Source organism: Emydura macquarii, unplaced genomic scaffold, assembly GCF_026122565.2.
Source record: "Emydura macquarii macquarii isolate MOO-44397 ecotype Brisbane River unplaced genomic scaffold, CSIRO-AGI_Emac_v2 contig_1253, whole genome shotgun sequence".
Taxonomy (NCBI): domain Eukaryota; kingdom Metazoa; phylum Chordata; order Testudines; family Chelidae; genus Emydura; species Emydura macquarii.
The window spans coordinates 92,844,052-92,858,627 of NW_027131390.1; the positions used below are offsets into that span (position 1 = coordinate 92,844,052).

General features: G+C 37.7%; 1 protein-coding gene across 1 annotated transcript in view; it reads left to right on the top strand.

Moving 5' to 3' along the window:
• LOC137154213 (von Willebrand factor D and EGF domain-containing protein-like) overlaps positions 1-14,576 on the top strand; it is a 218,675-nt gene that overhangs the window by 80,315 nt on the left and 123,784 nt on the right. Inside the window, exons 7-9 of the mRNA XM_067549903.1 lie at positions 621-756; positions 5,323-5,540; positions 8,240-8,313. Of these exons, the coding sequence (XP_067406004.1) occupies positions 621-756; positions 5,323-5,540; positions 8,240-8,313 (428 nt within the window). The remainder of the gene's footprint in view (positions 1-620; positions 757-5,322; positions 5,541-8,239; positions 8,314-14,576) is intronic.

Here is a 14,576-nt window from a genome sequence, read left to right on the forward strand (position 1 = left end):
AGAGAAAGCTCCCATGGAAGTGACCCGATAGGTTGTTTGAACAGAGATTAGAGTAAGTGCTGGTCTACACTACAGAGTTTTGTCAACAAAAGTCAGCTTCCAGCGTCAAATCAGTGGTGGTGTACACACTACAGTGCTCCCCCCTGCCGACAAAACACCCCTGCTTTGGCGACACAATAAAATCACCTCGACTGGGGAAGCGTAGAGCTTTTTGCGGCAAAGTTAGAGTGACAAAGCGTCCGTATGATCAACGCAATCTACCTCTCAGTGCACTGTAATTAGTTCTCTTTTTAAAAAGTTATACTGAAAACATTAATTCCATGCTATCCTATTGTTTTCAGGACTTTATTTTTAAGGTTCTTTTCAGACCAGGAAATAAACAATTACAGACTGCTAATGACAATTATAAATATTTTTTCTAATTCCTGAATATATTATAAAAGCGTAAAAAGCCATTTTAACTTTTGAAATTAGAGACAATTACTTTATCAGAAAATGATAATTAATTTATAAGTGATTTTTGATTAAAAAAACCCCTCATTTTTGCATTTCAGAAATATCAATTTTGCTTTATTTTTCTGTCATAAATATCTGAGATTGATCATCTATTTTACTTCCAGTTTGCACCAGAGTTATTACAAATTGCAGAGGATGAGAAAGAGCATGTTTTGACCATCCTAAGTACCGTACCTATTACCTGCCAAGGTCAAGATGATATCTGTAAAATTACTTTACAGCTGAAAACTGAAGATTCTGGTAAGAGTTTTGTACATGCAGTCAATTCGCTGTGACTACTTACTTTTAGCAACTTATATGGTACAACGAATTTAAAGGGAAATTATAACATTTAGAAAATGTTGAAAGGTTGAAAATACTAAATAGCATGTTATTTTGTAAAACAAAGCAGATGAGAAAATCACTCATGGTTGCTGGTGCATTAAGCAATTTCAATAACAATAGCTAAATCATAGTTCACAGTGATTTATTAGAGAAATAATGATAAAGAAAAGGATTTTTTTTAATTTGTAGGGTTATAAAATAGTATTACAAGTTATTGCATCATGAATGATTCTTAGCCAGAGTGACACTCAGAGCAATTTCATCAGTCTTATTGATGGTCACTCAGAACGTCATCAACAGATAATTCAAGAGCTGGATCAATAATAAATAAATAATGTATTGAATGGATTTTGCATCTTTCCCTGTATACATTTTGCTTTTATTGAAGTTAGAAACATATGTCTAGGCACAGGCCGTCTCCCAAAGAGCCTACACTATAAAGCCTCAGTTCTGTAAAGACATAAGCACACATGTAAACTTTACACACTTGAGGAGTACAACTGACTTCAATGGGATTGCTCAGCTATGGACATTTATACACATACTTAAGTCTTTGCACCATCAGGACCTCAAAGAATTTTGGATGGAGAAGAAAATCATGAAACATTGCAGACATTGCTTTGTACCTCATATAACCTAATTTTCCCAGTATCAGTGTGTACCCTGAGAATAGTGTGTTCTGGGACAACTCAGGAATGTAGTAGTTTTTCCCTTTTAAAAATATCAAGGACAAAACCTTAGTTCTACATTACGTTCTTTTTCTGTAAAATGAAAATATAAGGGTTTTTTGTTTGTTTGTTTTGTTTTGTTTTCTTGTGTTTGAGGGGGAGGGTTGGTGGACTAGAATGTGGTAGAGACAAGGTGGGTGAGGTAATATCTTTTATTGTACTAATTTCTGTTGGTGAAAGAGTCAAGCTTACAAGCTCCACAGAGCTTGTCTCTCTCATATCCTGGGACCAACATGGCAAAAACAACACTGCATAGAACATGGTCTTTTTGCAACATACTATTGATCATGTTTGCTTGGGAATGTTAACAAATTTTATCTTGAGAAACATCTTGCCATCTTAATCAGCAAATATTTTTTCAAGGCCAAAGTGGTGTTATTCTGTTTGCGTCCAAAAATTAGGGACTTTCATTTTCCACTTTCATCATCTAACAGGGTGATCATCAAGGGACTAATTCTGCTGCCCTCCAGTGTATGTAGTTCCTCTGAAGACAATGGGAGTTGCTTTTGGAAACAGGATCACAATATCAGGCCACCACAGCATTATTCCACCTGTAAAATGTTGTGTCTCATCTTAAAAACTCAAAGCAAAACAACATACATGCGCTGGAATTTTTTAAAATTTCCAAATCCTTGAAAATGTCACTTTTGTTATGTGCTGGTTTTACCACTAGTGAGAATTTTTTAAACAGCCCCTGCTCCAGGGATGAAATCCTGGCCCCATTGAAACCAATGACAAAGTTCCCCTTGACTTTAATGAGACCTGGATTTCACCCCAGGTCTTCGCCTTCCCTCCTTAATCTACTGCTGACATATACATTATACAGAACTTCTCCTAAAACAAGAAAAATCAATAATCCTCTGCTGAGGTTCAGTCTACCACCCCAGTCTTTCTTCTCATCCTCTTTTAATCTCTCTGATGTTCAGAAACAAGCACTTAAATGAGTTGAAATCCCTCTCCTTTTCCTCCCAATCCTCAGACCATTCACAGACAACAAAGGGGATAAAAAGACATTCAAAATGAGAACATAACTCAGTGATCTAAGATGAACTGTACCTGGTGATTTCAGCAGCTGTGCTGGCTCCAGCACATGGAGTGATTTGAATTTCCTTACGACTTTGCGGTGCACTGTTCTGCATATTCCTCTTGACTGCCTGGCTGTGTCAGCCTATCTAGTGAGCATTCTTTAAACTCACCTGGCCAGATTAATAAAGATATTTAGAAGTGTAAAGAGGCAGATAGGCACCTACTGAAATTTTCAAAAGCACCAGAGCAGGTTAGGCGCCTTTGAAAAATATGACCAATGGCAAATCAACAAGACTGCAGGTGCTATTCTGCCAAAGTTAGCATCTAATACAAACCTGCTTGTCAGGGGCCTACTCCATTCTCACTGCATGTTGTAGCAGTCCCTCACTATTCTAAAGGAGACTGGCGGAGTATAGTTTCCAGAAGTAGATTTACTTTCAATGTGTTAATGAACTTGACAAGTTGGTGCAACAGGTGCAGAGATGGAGATACAACTGTACCAATTAACTCGTCTTGTAAAAAAGCTGTTACAGAAGTGGCAAGTTTCTGTCACTTTTAATCATCTCATTCATGTACTTGAAACTAATAGCCAACTATTGCCCTTGATTGGTCCACCCTGAGGCTCTTTGTCTGTGTCTCATTGGGCCACATATGTTCAACTGAGATGCTAAAATGTGTATAAACATCTTCTGGTTTGCTTTATGTATGCACATTTATTTTGCAAGAATGTTTATTCATTGCTTTAGTTGCATTTGTTTTTTGTTTGAAAGAAAGCTATGGCCCTTTAAATACTCTAAGATTTAATAGGTCACAGTCCTAAACATTGGAAATAAAGGCTATTTTAGTTTTTATTCGTTTATACTGATAAACTCTGTGTCTAGCTGAGCCCATTTAACACTACTGTTGTGTTAATTATGAAGGTAACAAGCATTAAGAAAGCCAATTAAAAGCATAGAAATATATCTCTATGTTTCGATAATATAATGAATCCAAGGCCACAACAGAGCTGTTATGGTGCTGCTTGTCCGATGTGTTTCATTGTTATTTTAATAAGATTATTTTATTTGATTTTAAACTTTTGTTTTGGATAGTGAGCAAACCTCACGCGACCGCAATGGCAATAATTATCCTTTATGGAACACTTCTATTTAACTGAATTAAAAAAAACCTTGAAAGTGATTCAGAACTTTTCTATATAATTGTAAGCCAGCCTTTGAGGATTTGATATCTGAGATAATTCTCTATTAAATGCCATAGGTTTTAGTTCAATTTGTGTAGCTCCCCATGAGTTTAATCTCAGTTACATTGTATAGGCCTTTTCCATAAGGCCTGGAATACTGATTATTTGGAAATGCAATCTTTGAATATGTTATACCATCGGAATATAAATTATGAAGCAAATCCATGAATTATGAATAATCACTTTGTTTTTTTCAAGTTAATTCAATTCCTAACATTTCTTGTCATACTGTAGGTATTGGATCAGACTGCAGAAACTGTGAAGTCCTGGCTCCACTGAAGGCAATGGCAAATTTGTTGACTTCAGTAGGGCCAGGATTTCCCCTTATGGATCAGTTTGGGCTACATAGTTCAAATCCAGAGTAGGTGGCTGTTATTACAATCCAATGGCTGTTCAGTATCCTATGTGGAAAAAGTGATGGTCTCAGAGTAAGACTGCCATCTGTCCAGGTTTTCCCAGAATTATCCTTTTTTTTTGTTTGTTTTGGTGGTAGCTGTCTCAGGAAACCTTTAAGGTTGCTCAGTACACATTGTCAGTTGTTCAGTTTTATGGGCTCAGGATCATCCTGGATGTCCCAGGTTTTTTTCCCCTCAGAGGCAGCAATCCTGTCTCAGAGCTATCCTTAGTGGATAAGTATCCAGATGACAAAAACCACAATAGATGATACTAACCGGACCCCAGAACTGTGACTTCAAAATGGAGGCTGAGGACTGAAAAGATACAGAGACAGCAACTCTCTCACCTCTACAGCAGGTCATTCTAACACAGCAGCAGAGCTGCATGAGAAAGCTTACAATGTCATTGCCCACCAGCTCTTTGGGCAACCAGATTCTGTCCCCAGGTCTTCAGCACTTTTCTATTTATGCTAAGCACTTATCTACCACCCATTACCTTAGTATTTGAGCAGCTCTTAATCTTCAAATGTAGTTATCATCACAACACACCTGTGATATAGGGAAGTGCTATTATCTCCAATGTATAGATGGAGAACTGAGGCACTTGCCCAAGGTCCTACAGGAAGTCTGTGTCAGAGCAGGGATTTGAATCTAGGTCCCTCAGGTCTTAGGCTAGGACCCTAATCACTGTACCAGCCTTTCTCTCAGGAATCAACTCATAATAATTTTGTAAGTACCTTGGCAGGAGCATCTTCCTGAAATACAGTCTTATTCCTTGTCATGAGAATTATTCAGCATCGTTCCATGGGCTCTTACCCATATGGATAAGAGTGTCACTTGATAAGGTATTTGCACCTGTGGATACAAAGGAATGCAACTGGGTCTTCATAAAAATATCTATTGCAAGAAGAAATGCAGTGACCGTTTGCGTAGCGATATCAGATCAAATTAGTCATAACAGTTTTCACACAAAATCCATGTGGTTTCAATTTATGTGTGTGTCTGAAAGTAGAACATGTATGTCTGACAGTAAAGAAGGTAGGGACAAACATTTAATATCTTTTTTCAGGCTCAATGTTCCTCTACATTTTAGATAACTTATTACTGGGGCCCCCAAACATAGCCCTTTCAACATGCCAAGTGGATCTCCTGAATATGCCCTGTGCAGAAGGCAGCTGTGCAAGAGCCTCACTGACCGTGACAGCTGTGACAGACTTTGCCCAGGATGGAGACCGCATCAGCTATATCAGAGCTGAGCCAGTCAAAAGGAGCGAACTACTCTGGAGGGCTTATGTACCAAAGGATGTAAAGGTTGGTTATTCAAATAACTTGGAAAATAACTTGGAAACTTCAGTGGGAGTTTTGCTATGAAGGGAGAGGGGGAAAAAGACAATAAGTCTTAGCTGTATAAACTTTCTCATTTTGGGATCATTGTGATCACACTAACCCAGGACAGTTACTTAATATGCCAAAGAGATAAACCTGTGGAGTGTTTTGCTTTAACAGATTTGTTTTGATTATCAGCCAGCACATCAACAGGGCCAATGGCTGGATTCTACACATAATCACATTGTTTTGTGTGTGCGTGTGGATTCTACACATATTCTTTGTGTGTGTTTGTTTTTGTTTGTTTTGGGAGGCGGGAGGGCCAGTTTGGGGAAGGAACATACCTTGGAACTATGAATTCTTTAGGAGGAGAAAGAAAGGAAAACAACATCCAGAGGAAGAAATTCCAAAAGAGCAACAAGAAACCACACTTACATTGTGGTTCATAGAGCAAAGCCAAGGCAAAGATTCCCTGCAAGAACACTTCTGTTGGTTATGCTTCCCCACTGCCATGCTGAACAACAGAATAAATACAGGGATTGGAGAGTGGCCTGGTAATTTGAGAAGGGGACTGAAAGTCAGGACTCTGATGTTCTATTTTCAGCTCTGCCAGTATTTGAGAGGCCTCTGATGAGGTATTTAACCTCGCTGTATCTCTGTTTATCCATGTATAAAATGGACATTATTAATATAATAAGAATTAATTAATGAGACAAATCCCACTTGCTTTAATTACATTTACCTCAATAGGCCTGATCTAGTGAGTGAGGCAAACACAATTTAGCCCATTGTTTGTGCAGTTCTTTGAGATTCTCAGATGAGGGATGTGATAGAAGTCCACAGTGATATTATTATGTCAGAATAAAAGGACCACAATGCCAGAATATACATATCTCTCAGCTAAAGTTCATTAAGAGGTGGGAAATCCAATGTAGCGCATTTTTAGCAAGAGAAAACATACCTGTGATTAATTGAACTATATGGTCCTGATTTATGTGCATCATTTACCTCAAGATCCAAAGAATGACCCTGTTTCTAATCTTATTTACACTGCTTGTACAATGGTATCACCTCAAAGATGTCAGTGGAGTTTCTCCTGATTTACACTGGAGGAAATAAGATCAAAATTAGATCCAAAGTATTTATATCTTTAAAAAGTAGAATGACAAAAATGTGTATATTTCCTTTCCTCCTCAATAGAGTCTTATCTTAAATATTTTAAATATTGTCCTTATTGTGATAATGGCACTTTAAATCTAGTTCAGTGCAGATGCAATGAAGGTAGCGCAATCAAATTTCTGTATTAATTTTTTATGGTTTTCATGTTTCTATTAACACATGATAACTGAGCAAATGTAAAGTTGAATTAACTATTTTAAAAATAAATTACATTTGATCCCAGTAAAGAAGGATTTATCCATGGTAAGAACAAAGAAACCATACCACTTTACTGTTGATGTTTTGCAAGCAATTAGAGGCATTAATGTGAAATACCTCCTGCAGCACAGCTAAGAAAAATTTCAGCATGATATATTAAAATCAAAATAGTCTTTGGTACTACAGGCTTTCTAATATACTGTATCTTCAAACTTAGCAGGAAATGGAATAGATGAAGTGTGTAGAATGATGACAGAAATTCAGATCCCCGCTAACAAGCAAATACACTGCACAACTTATTATAGGCTATCTGCAAATAGCACAATTTGGATCTACATTATCAAAGTGAGAAATGGATATTATATTATATAATATACCTTCACCAAGAGGTACCTTTTGAGTAGCAGTCTGGCATTAGTCTTGTCTCTCCATCCAGTGGATGGGGGATGCAAAGAACCCCTATGGGGAGCATGTGTTGCAAGTCCCACAGGTGTGTTCCCCTCAGCATCATTGGAGGCATTGGATCTTCTCTTAGTTTTTGCAGGCATAATATCTCCAGGGGTTCCTGACTCCTCATGTCATTTCTGCTCCCAGGTGGCTGAAACTCTTGGGGCTTATTGCTGATCTAATTTAAGGTAGTTTTACACTGCTGTAACTGAAAGCAGAATCTGATTCTTACAGCCTTAGTACAACCCTTTACCTTTCATCTAATTTTGATGGATTTGAAATCAAGGGAGACAGCGCTGATTTCTTGACATCAGGGACACCAGAGGGGTTTATTCTGGATTTACACTGTAAGTGATCTCAGAACCTGGTCCACAGTCTGCATGGCAAATGAATTAAACATTCAAAGTATGAACCATAAAATTAAGGTCAACTCTATGGACAGTTAAGGGCTACTAAAACATGTTAATTATCCATAATTATAATATACCTTAAGCCCTACCTCAGGCTTTAAAATGAGTGTGATTTAATGAATGTTCTAGACTCTTGGTAATTTCTAGGAGTGTTCTGCTTCTTAATGAGAACGTTAATAGGAAAAGTTTCTCTTGTACCAAACAGGGTATAAGAAATATAAAAAATGGAGGTATGTGAAATAATAGTACATCCAGCTCCCAGGTTGTATGTGATTAAACTCAATTGTTTAAAAATGAAGTCTATTCTGTACCCATTCTGCATCATGTTTTATAAGTCAGATTTCTGTTTGTACTTGACACCTGAATGCTGCTCATAAAGTTTTGTGAAGGAAAATAATGAAGAGAAACTGCTGCATAGATTGTATTCATTATACATTTTATTTTAACCAGGTCACAGTTCAAGACCTCCCAACAGGGAATTGCTACTCTTTCACTGATCCACACATTATCACATTTGATGGTTGGTGAGTATTCTTTCTACCTTGAAATGATTTGGTTTGATTATTGTAGTTTTCTGTTCCTGAATGCAGCATGCGGTGTTCCATTAGAATATCCTAAGAGTGTTATAATAGTTTGTTTTTCGTGATTGATACTGTGCTTTGGAGAACATTCATGGTTCTTTCCCAAAAGTCTAAATTGCTCTTAAAAAAAAGGATGTGAGTTATTTGTTTTAAAGCTAAAAGTATTTTTGTGATTTAGTAGTTTGTCAAAAAACGAAGGGTTAAATTCTGCAACTCATGATTGGGCAAAACTCCCACTGACGACTCCAGGAGATTTACCTGATTAAAAGTTTTGCTTGATTAAGGACTACAGAATTTGAACCAGATCATTTCAGATCATCACGCAGATTTTCAGTTTCTGTTGAAGCCTACTACTGGTCAGAGTTATGCCTCAAGCATCAAAAGAGGCTCAGCAGGTCTGCTGTGCCAGCTGCTGAGCTCCAGCGGTCCCAATTTCCAATACTCCATGCTCTGTAGATTACAGTACACTCTAGTCAGGACTCGGACTTTGAAAATGGAAAAGCTGACACACATGCTGGAACTCCTTATGTCATTGTACAGGTAGGAATAGTAATTCAGGGAGATATGCAAGGAGGGATTACAAACTAGGATGGATGGATATTTATACATGCTCATTGATACCTGGAATTATCCACACACTGAGTTTAGAAAATAGTGTACACAGAATATTTTCTACATTCACTGTTAACTTAATTCACTTCATCTCCTAACTAACTGTTTTTCAAACACTGCAAATCCCATATTCCTCTTCTAGCACTATGGGCCAGATCCTCCACTAGAGTAAATTGGTTTCATTGACTTCAGTGGAACTATGTGATTTACTCTACCAGAAGGTTTGGCCCTACAAATGTATCAAGTTTGGACTTTTAAATACTAAGTTTGGGTCATCTCAGCACCAGTCAGGCTTCCCTAATAAGCTTTTCACTATTCCACTGTTACTTTTCCATAACCAGGAAACAAAAAAATGGCCAAAAAAAGACTTAACTTTTACAACATGAAATAATTTCACTTCTGAGAATACACTAAGAATAGCATGATAGACCAGAAGTGTCTTCTTATCTATCTAACACAACATCCTATCAGAGAGTGAGAGAGCCTATAAGACATTTTATTTTATTTTATTCAATAATCTATTCATTAAATTAATGATATTAGGCCAACATTTGCTCCAAGTTACACCAGTGCAACCCCATTATTGATCGCAAGTAGGGATGTTTCTGAGAAATGTTACAAATAGTAGATTTGATGTTACCATTGGCAATTGATAAGGAATGTCCATATATGGCAACTTCTTCAGAATATAGAATCTTGAAATGGAAAAGGCCAGCAGGTCATCTCATCCATTCCACCTACCACCCCAGCCACTGCAGGATTTCTCCCTGTTGGATCATCACTAACGTTTTATCCAATCTAGTTTTAAATGAGCCAAGTAATGGGGCTTCTGCCAGCTTTCTCTGGAGATTTATTCCACAGACTAATACATCTCACTTTCAGGAACTTCCTGATATTCAGCCAAGTTTCCTACTCTTAATTTCACCATCCCATCACTCCCAGTTATATCCTCTTTTATTATTGTAAATAATTCTTCTCTTTCAAATATTATGCTCCCCCTTGCCCTGTTAGTCATCAGTTAGCCAAGCTCCCTATCTATATATTCCACAATGTTAATCTTTCAAATGCTAATATATGTGAAGAACTAGGTTTAAAGCTATATTGCATCTAAGGAATAATGGGAATGCAATCCTTGCTTGTACCTTGCTAGAGGCCTACAGCTGACAGATACATTTCGAGGCAAGTTAAAGGGCCCGATTATTCCCTTATGTTCATAAAAAGCATGAATAAAAAAAAGTTGTGTTTGAATGAAGATGTGCATCTTGCCTGGCACTGGGATCCTGTAGAGTGGGAAATCTTGGAGGCCAGGCAGATCAGAGCAAAATGCACAAAAGTACACCATGATAATATATCATTCGAAGGAGGCCTAAGAACTGTTGCTGCTCAGTGTGGAAATAGGGAGGGGAAAATATCCTAACAAAAGCTATTGCTAGGCAATAGGAAAAAACAGGCTGAGGGGATGAGTGAAATAGCAGAATAGCAGCTCTTGGAGGCCAGAAACTACAGTGCTTTTAAGCAGGCAGTAGACACTAAGAATCAGGGAAAGAATATTCCACTGGAAGGACAGCAGAAAGGGAGACCCCTAAGGCTGGCAAACAGAATCAATGCGAACGCACATTAGCAAGCCATGGATAGATAAAGAGGATGGCAGTAGATGAAGAAATTAAATAACAAACAATCAAGTCTTCCCCAGGTATTGGTAACAGACCAGTAAAGCACTGTAACCCAAACAAATACATTCTTTCTACCCCACAAGCCTAAAAGTAGGGTAACAGATCCATTGGCCCAGTACCTTCCAGGGAGCACTGGTGTGGAAGAAGGGTTGTCAGCTGCTCCCTAGGGACCTTTCCACCCTGCTCTTTATGGGGCATCATGAAGGACTCTCTGAAGGATTGAGACCTAAGAGGGGAGAGAGGAGTTAGGCAACATTTTCCAGTTAGAAAACAATAAAGACGTGTGACAAGTGGGATTCTTCCCCACTTTCTTATATTTTCCCCTTTCCCTCTAGAAAAAGTTGAGGAAGGGAGTAACAGAGGGGGATAAAAAGTGAGGGAGCCAGACCAAAAGCCAAAAATGAACAGGTTTTTTTTTCAAAAATCAAAAGAAAAATACATTAAAATGAAAAGACTCATTTTAAATTTGCAGTTGAAGAGGAATTTTTTCAATTTGAATTTATGAGTTAGGAAACTGAAATATGTAATTTAAAGCCACATGTTTCCATGGAAAATGTCGATTTTGACAAATGCATTTTCCATTGGAAAATTTCATTTAAAAAACTTTGACCAGCTCTACTGAACAAATTATTTTATGATTTCTTACTTTTTATTAAAATAAACTTCTCCTAATGTGTAACAACCACTCAGCAGCTCCTTCTGGCTACCTGATGCACATTCCATCTGGGTTAACATAATGTGAGGCTATTAATTAAATAATTAAATATATATACCTTATTCTTTGGACAATAGTTTGCCCCTTCTGTATGCCAACCTCAAGGAATGGAGTATACATTAAAAACAGTTTGTCATGCCTTTTTATTAATAGATTTCTATAGAAACATTTACCTCATAATTCTTGTATTCTTTTGACCAAAGGGAGAGACTAATAGTCATGGGGGAAATGTGCCATATTTTACAGTACAACAGTTTGAGTGTGTTGATGCATAGAAGTGCAATGATATTAATTATACTGGCTTAAGCTCTGAAAGAGCACTTCCTTTTATAGCAAAATGCCTTTTAAATTAAACAAATTTGCAAGCTGGGCAAAGAGAAAGTATAGGCTTCATTATTAGTTATGATGCATTATAAATCTAAAACCCTTTCACATCATAAATTGTAGATTCTTAAAAGTGAATTATCAGTTTCAAGCTAAGTACTAAGATAACTCTTCTGTGGCAAAATCTAAAACACTTAAGACCGCTTGGTTGGTAATTTATATATAATTAGTGTTATTTTTCATTTCACCTTAAAAGGGAGAATGTTGAGATTTCTGGAGAATGTAAATTAAATCTATGCATCAGTGTTCTCCAGGGATGAAATTTACCACTTTTTGAACAGAATAACTTGCACAGGGAGATAATTTTAAAGGCCTATGCCTGAGAGTGAAGGGAATGGCCTTTGCCACTTCAACCTGCAGGTAAGTCACTGGGATAATAAAGTAACCCTTCCATGACTGCTGTTCCAGCCCATCAGCTCCTTGGCCCATTTTCAGGGGTTTCACCTAAGCATGGATCCAGTGGTTCCTGAGCCTGCCCCCAACAACCTCCTTCACAGTAAGCAGGACCAATGTTTATAGCCCCTTGTGTGGCAGTTCTGCTTTTGTTCACTCCCAGCTCCACCATAGGGGCCTGCCTTCCTTTGGATTAATTTCATCCTGCAACATGCAAGGCCCCAGATACCAGAAAAAAATCTTTGTCTTCATGCCCACAAGTCAAGGAAAGTCATAGATCTTAGCTCTGTAGGAAGCCATCCTGTTGCAAATGCCTATTTAAAAGCAAAAAAAAAACCCTCCTCCCTTCCGTGATCACAAGCTACAGATCTCCAGGGAGGATGAGAATTCTATAAGAAAGTTTACCACCTTCCATGCTCCATGGAATCTGAAGGCTTGACTACATTGTCCTTAGCATCAGACTATAAGGGTGTGAATGGCAGCCTGCACCAAAGTGCTGTGCTGAAAGTCCCCATAAACAATATGGATGTGAACTAAAAGGTTCCTAGTTCACCTTAATGTAGCCCATTTGAAGAGGACAATGTTAAGGTGAATTAGGAACCTTTTAGTTTGCACCTGCAATCTCCATGCAGGGAAGTTACAGTCAGCTCTTTGGTGCACACTGCTATTTACAGCCCTGAGGTCCAAACTGCAGGGCAATACAGTCAAGTCAAGGGTTTTGCTCTCTTCAGAGGCCCCACACCTCTAATGCATAGCAAAGTAACTGGAAGTTCATTTAACCCTGGGATGGAGTAACTATCTTACAAAAATATGGGTGAGGTGATGGAAATATTCACTTTCTTGTCTGCTTTACTTTTATTAAATGTAAATAGGGCAAAGGTCCCAGTTTTAGGGGATTGGAACTGTTAAAACTTCAGGGTCTTTAGTACAGATCTTCCCAAGTTCACCTAGGAACAGCCATTGATGACACTGCTGTTCTCCTACTCAGAGCTGCCATGTTAATTTTAGAACCAACTATCCTTAGACTCAGAGGTATTAGATTTTTATCAGTAAATGTTGGTGACATCAATTTTACTGCACACATACAAACCAACAAAAAATATTTCCATTGATGATAATCAAAATTTACAGACAGGCAGAGTAAGAAAAATGCTGCTTGAGAACTTATTCAAGTTTTATTTAAGGATATTTACTTTGTATATTTTGACATGTGAGGTTGAAAATTTTTGTTTTAACAGTTATAGAGCTTTAATTTTTGGATTTCAACATCTACTGTCATTAAATAATTATTTTCTGCCTCCCAACATTTCCCACAACTGTGAAAATTTAAATAGCTAAAAATAGAAAAAATGCTTAAAAATAAACATTGATATTATATCCATCAAAATTATAAAACAATAAAAATTGAATTCCACCAAGCTTAACTATCCTGAACCTGGTATTATCCACATCTGACTTGAGATGTGGAACCATATGCCACCAGTGAATCACAGCACATTGTTCTGGTCCACTCTATGTTGTCCACTCCATATTGACATTCACGTGTCTGGTAACTGGAGCTTAATTTCACTCTGGTAACTCCAAGGATTTGAGTGAAGTGACACTAGGGATGAATTTGGCTTTGGAGGGTCATTCAAATTAATTGAGCCTCTTTTCCTTTATAAAATGCTTGATACAAAAAATAAAATGTGAGTGTATTCTGGATCCCAAATCCATCATTCACTTCCTTCTGACTAACACTTCGCAGGACAGACTAACATAAAACAGCTCACATTGGCAAGGACAGAAGCAGTCCTAGAGACAAGTGAACAGGTTAGTTGTAAATGGTGCCCTTCAGTAGCTGATGTTTTGGGAGCAGGAGCAATGAAATAAATTAAATAAGAAGATGGAAGAGGCAAGAGTGGGGGGAGCTTCATGGGAAAGGGGTACGAGTGCAGGAGTGTCCTTGGGAATGGGTTGTTTATCAGTAGTGAAGTACAGTATAACACCACAATGATGAGTGTGATAAAGATAGATAGATAGATTGATAGATAAATGTGGGGTGGGAGGCGTGGGGGGGAGAGGTGAGGTTATTCTTCTTACTTAAGCTTTCCACATTTAGGGCAAACATAAAAAAAGCAAAAAGTAAAATCTTCTTCTACTGTTTGGAGGTATTTAGTTTTCCACTGCTGCCTATTTGGCTGTCATTACATTTCTATGTGTGTCACAATAGTGTATATGTTTAGGTTGAATTTTGCATTCAAGTAATTCAACGCCAGCTTAAGGCTTCTATTTAAAAATGAAGACATTTTGCAAGTCTGACATTTTACATGATCTATGGCATGACCTAACTGAAGGACTCCCATTGACTTCAATAAGAGTAGGATTGGGCTCCTATAGTCTATACACATTAATTTGAGTGAATAGTTCCATTTATGTGAAAGACAGTT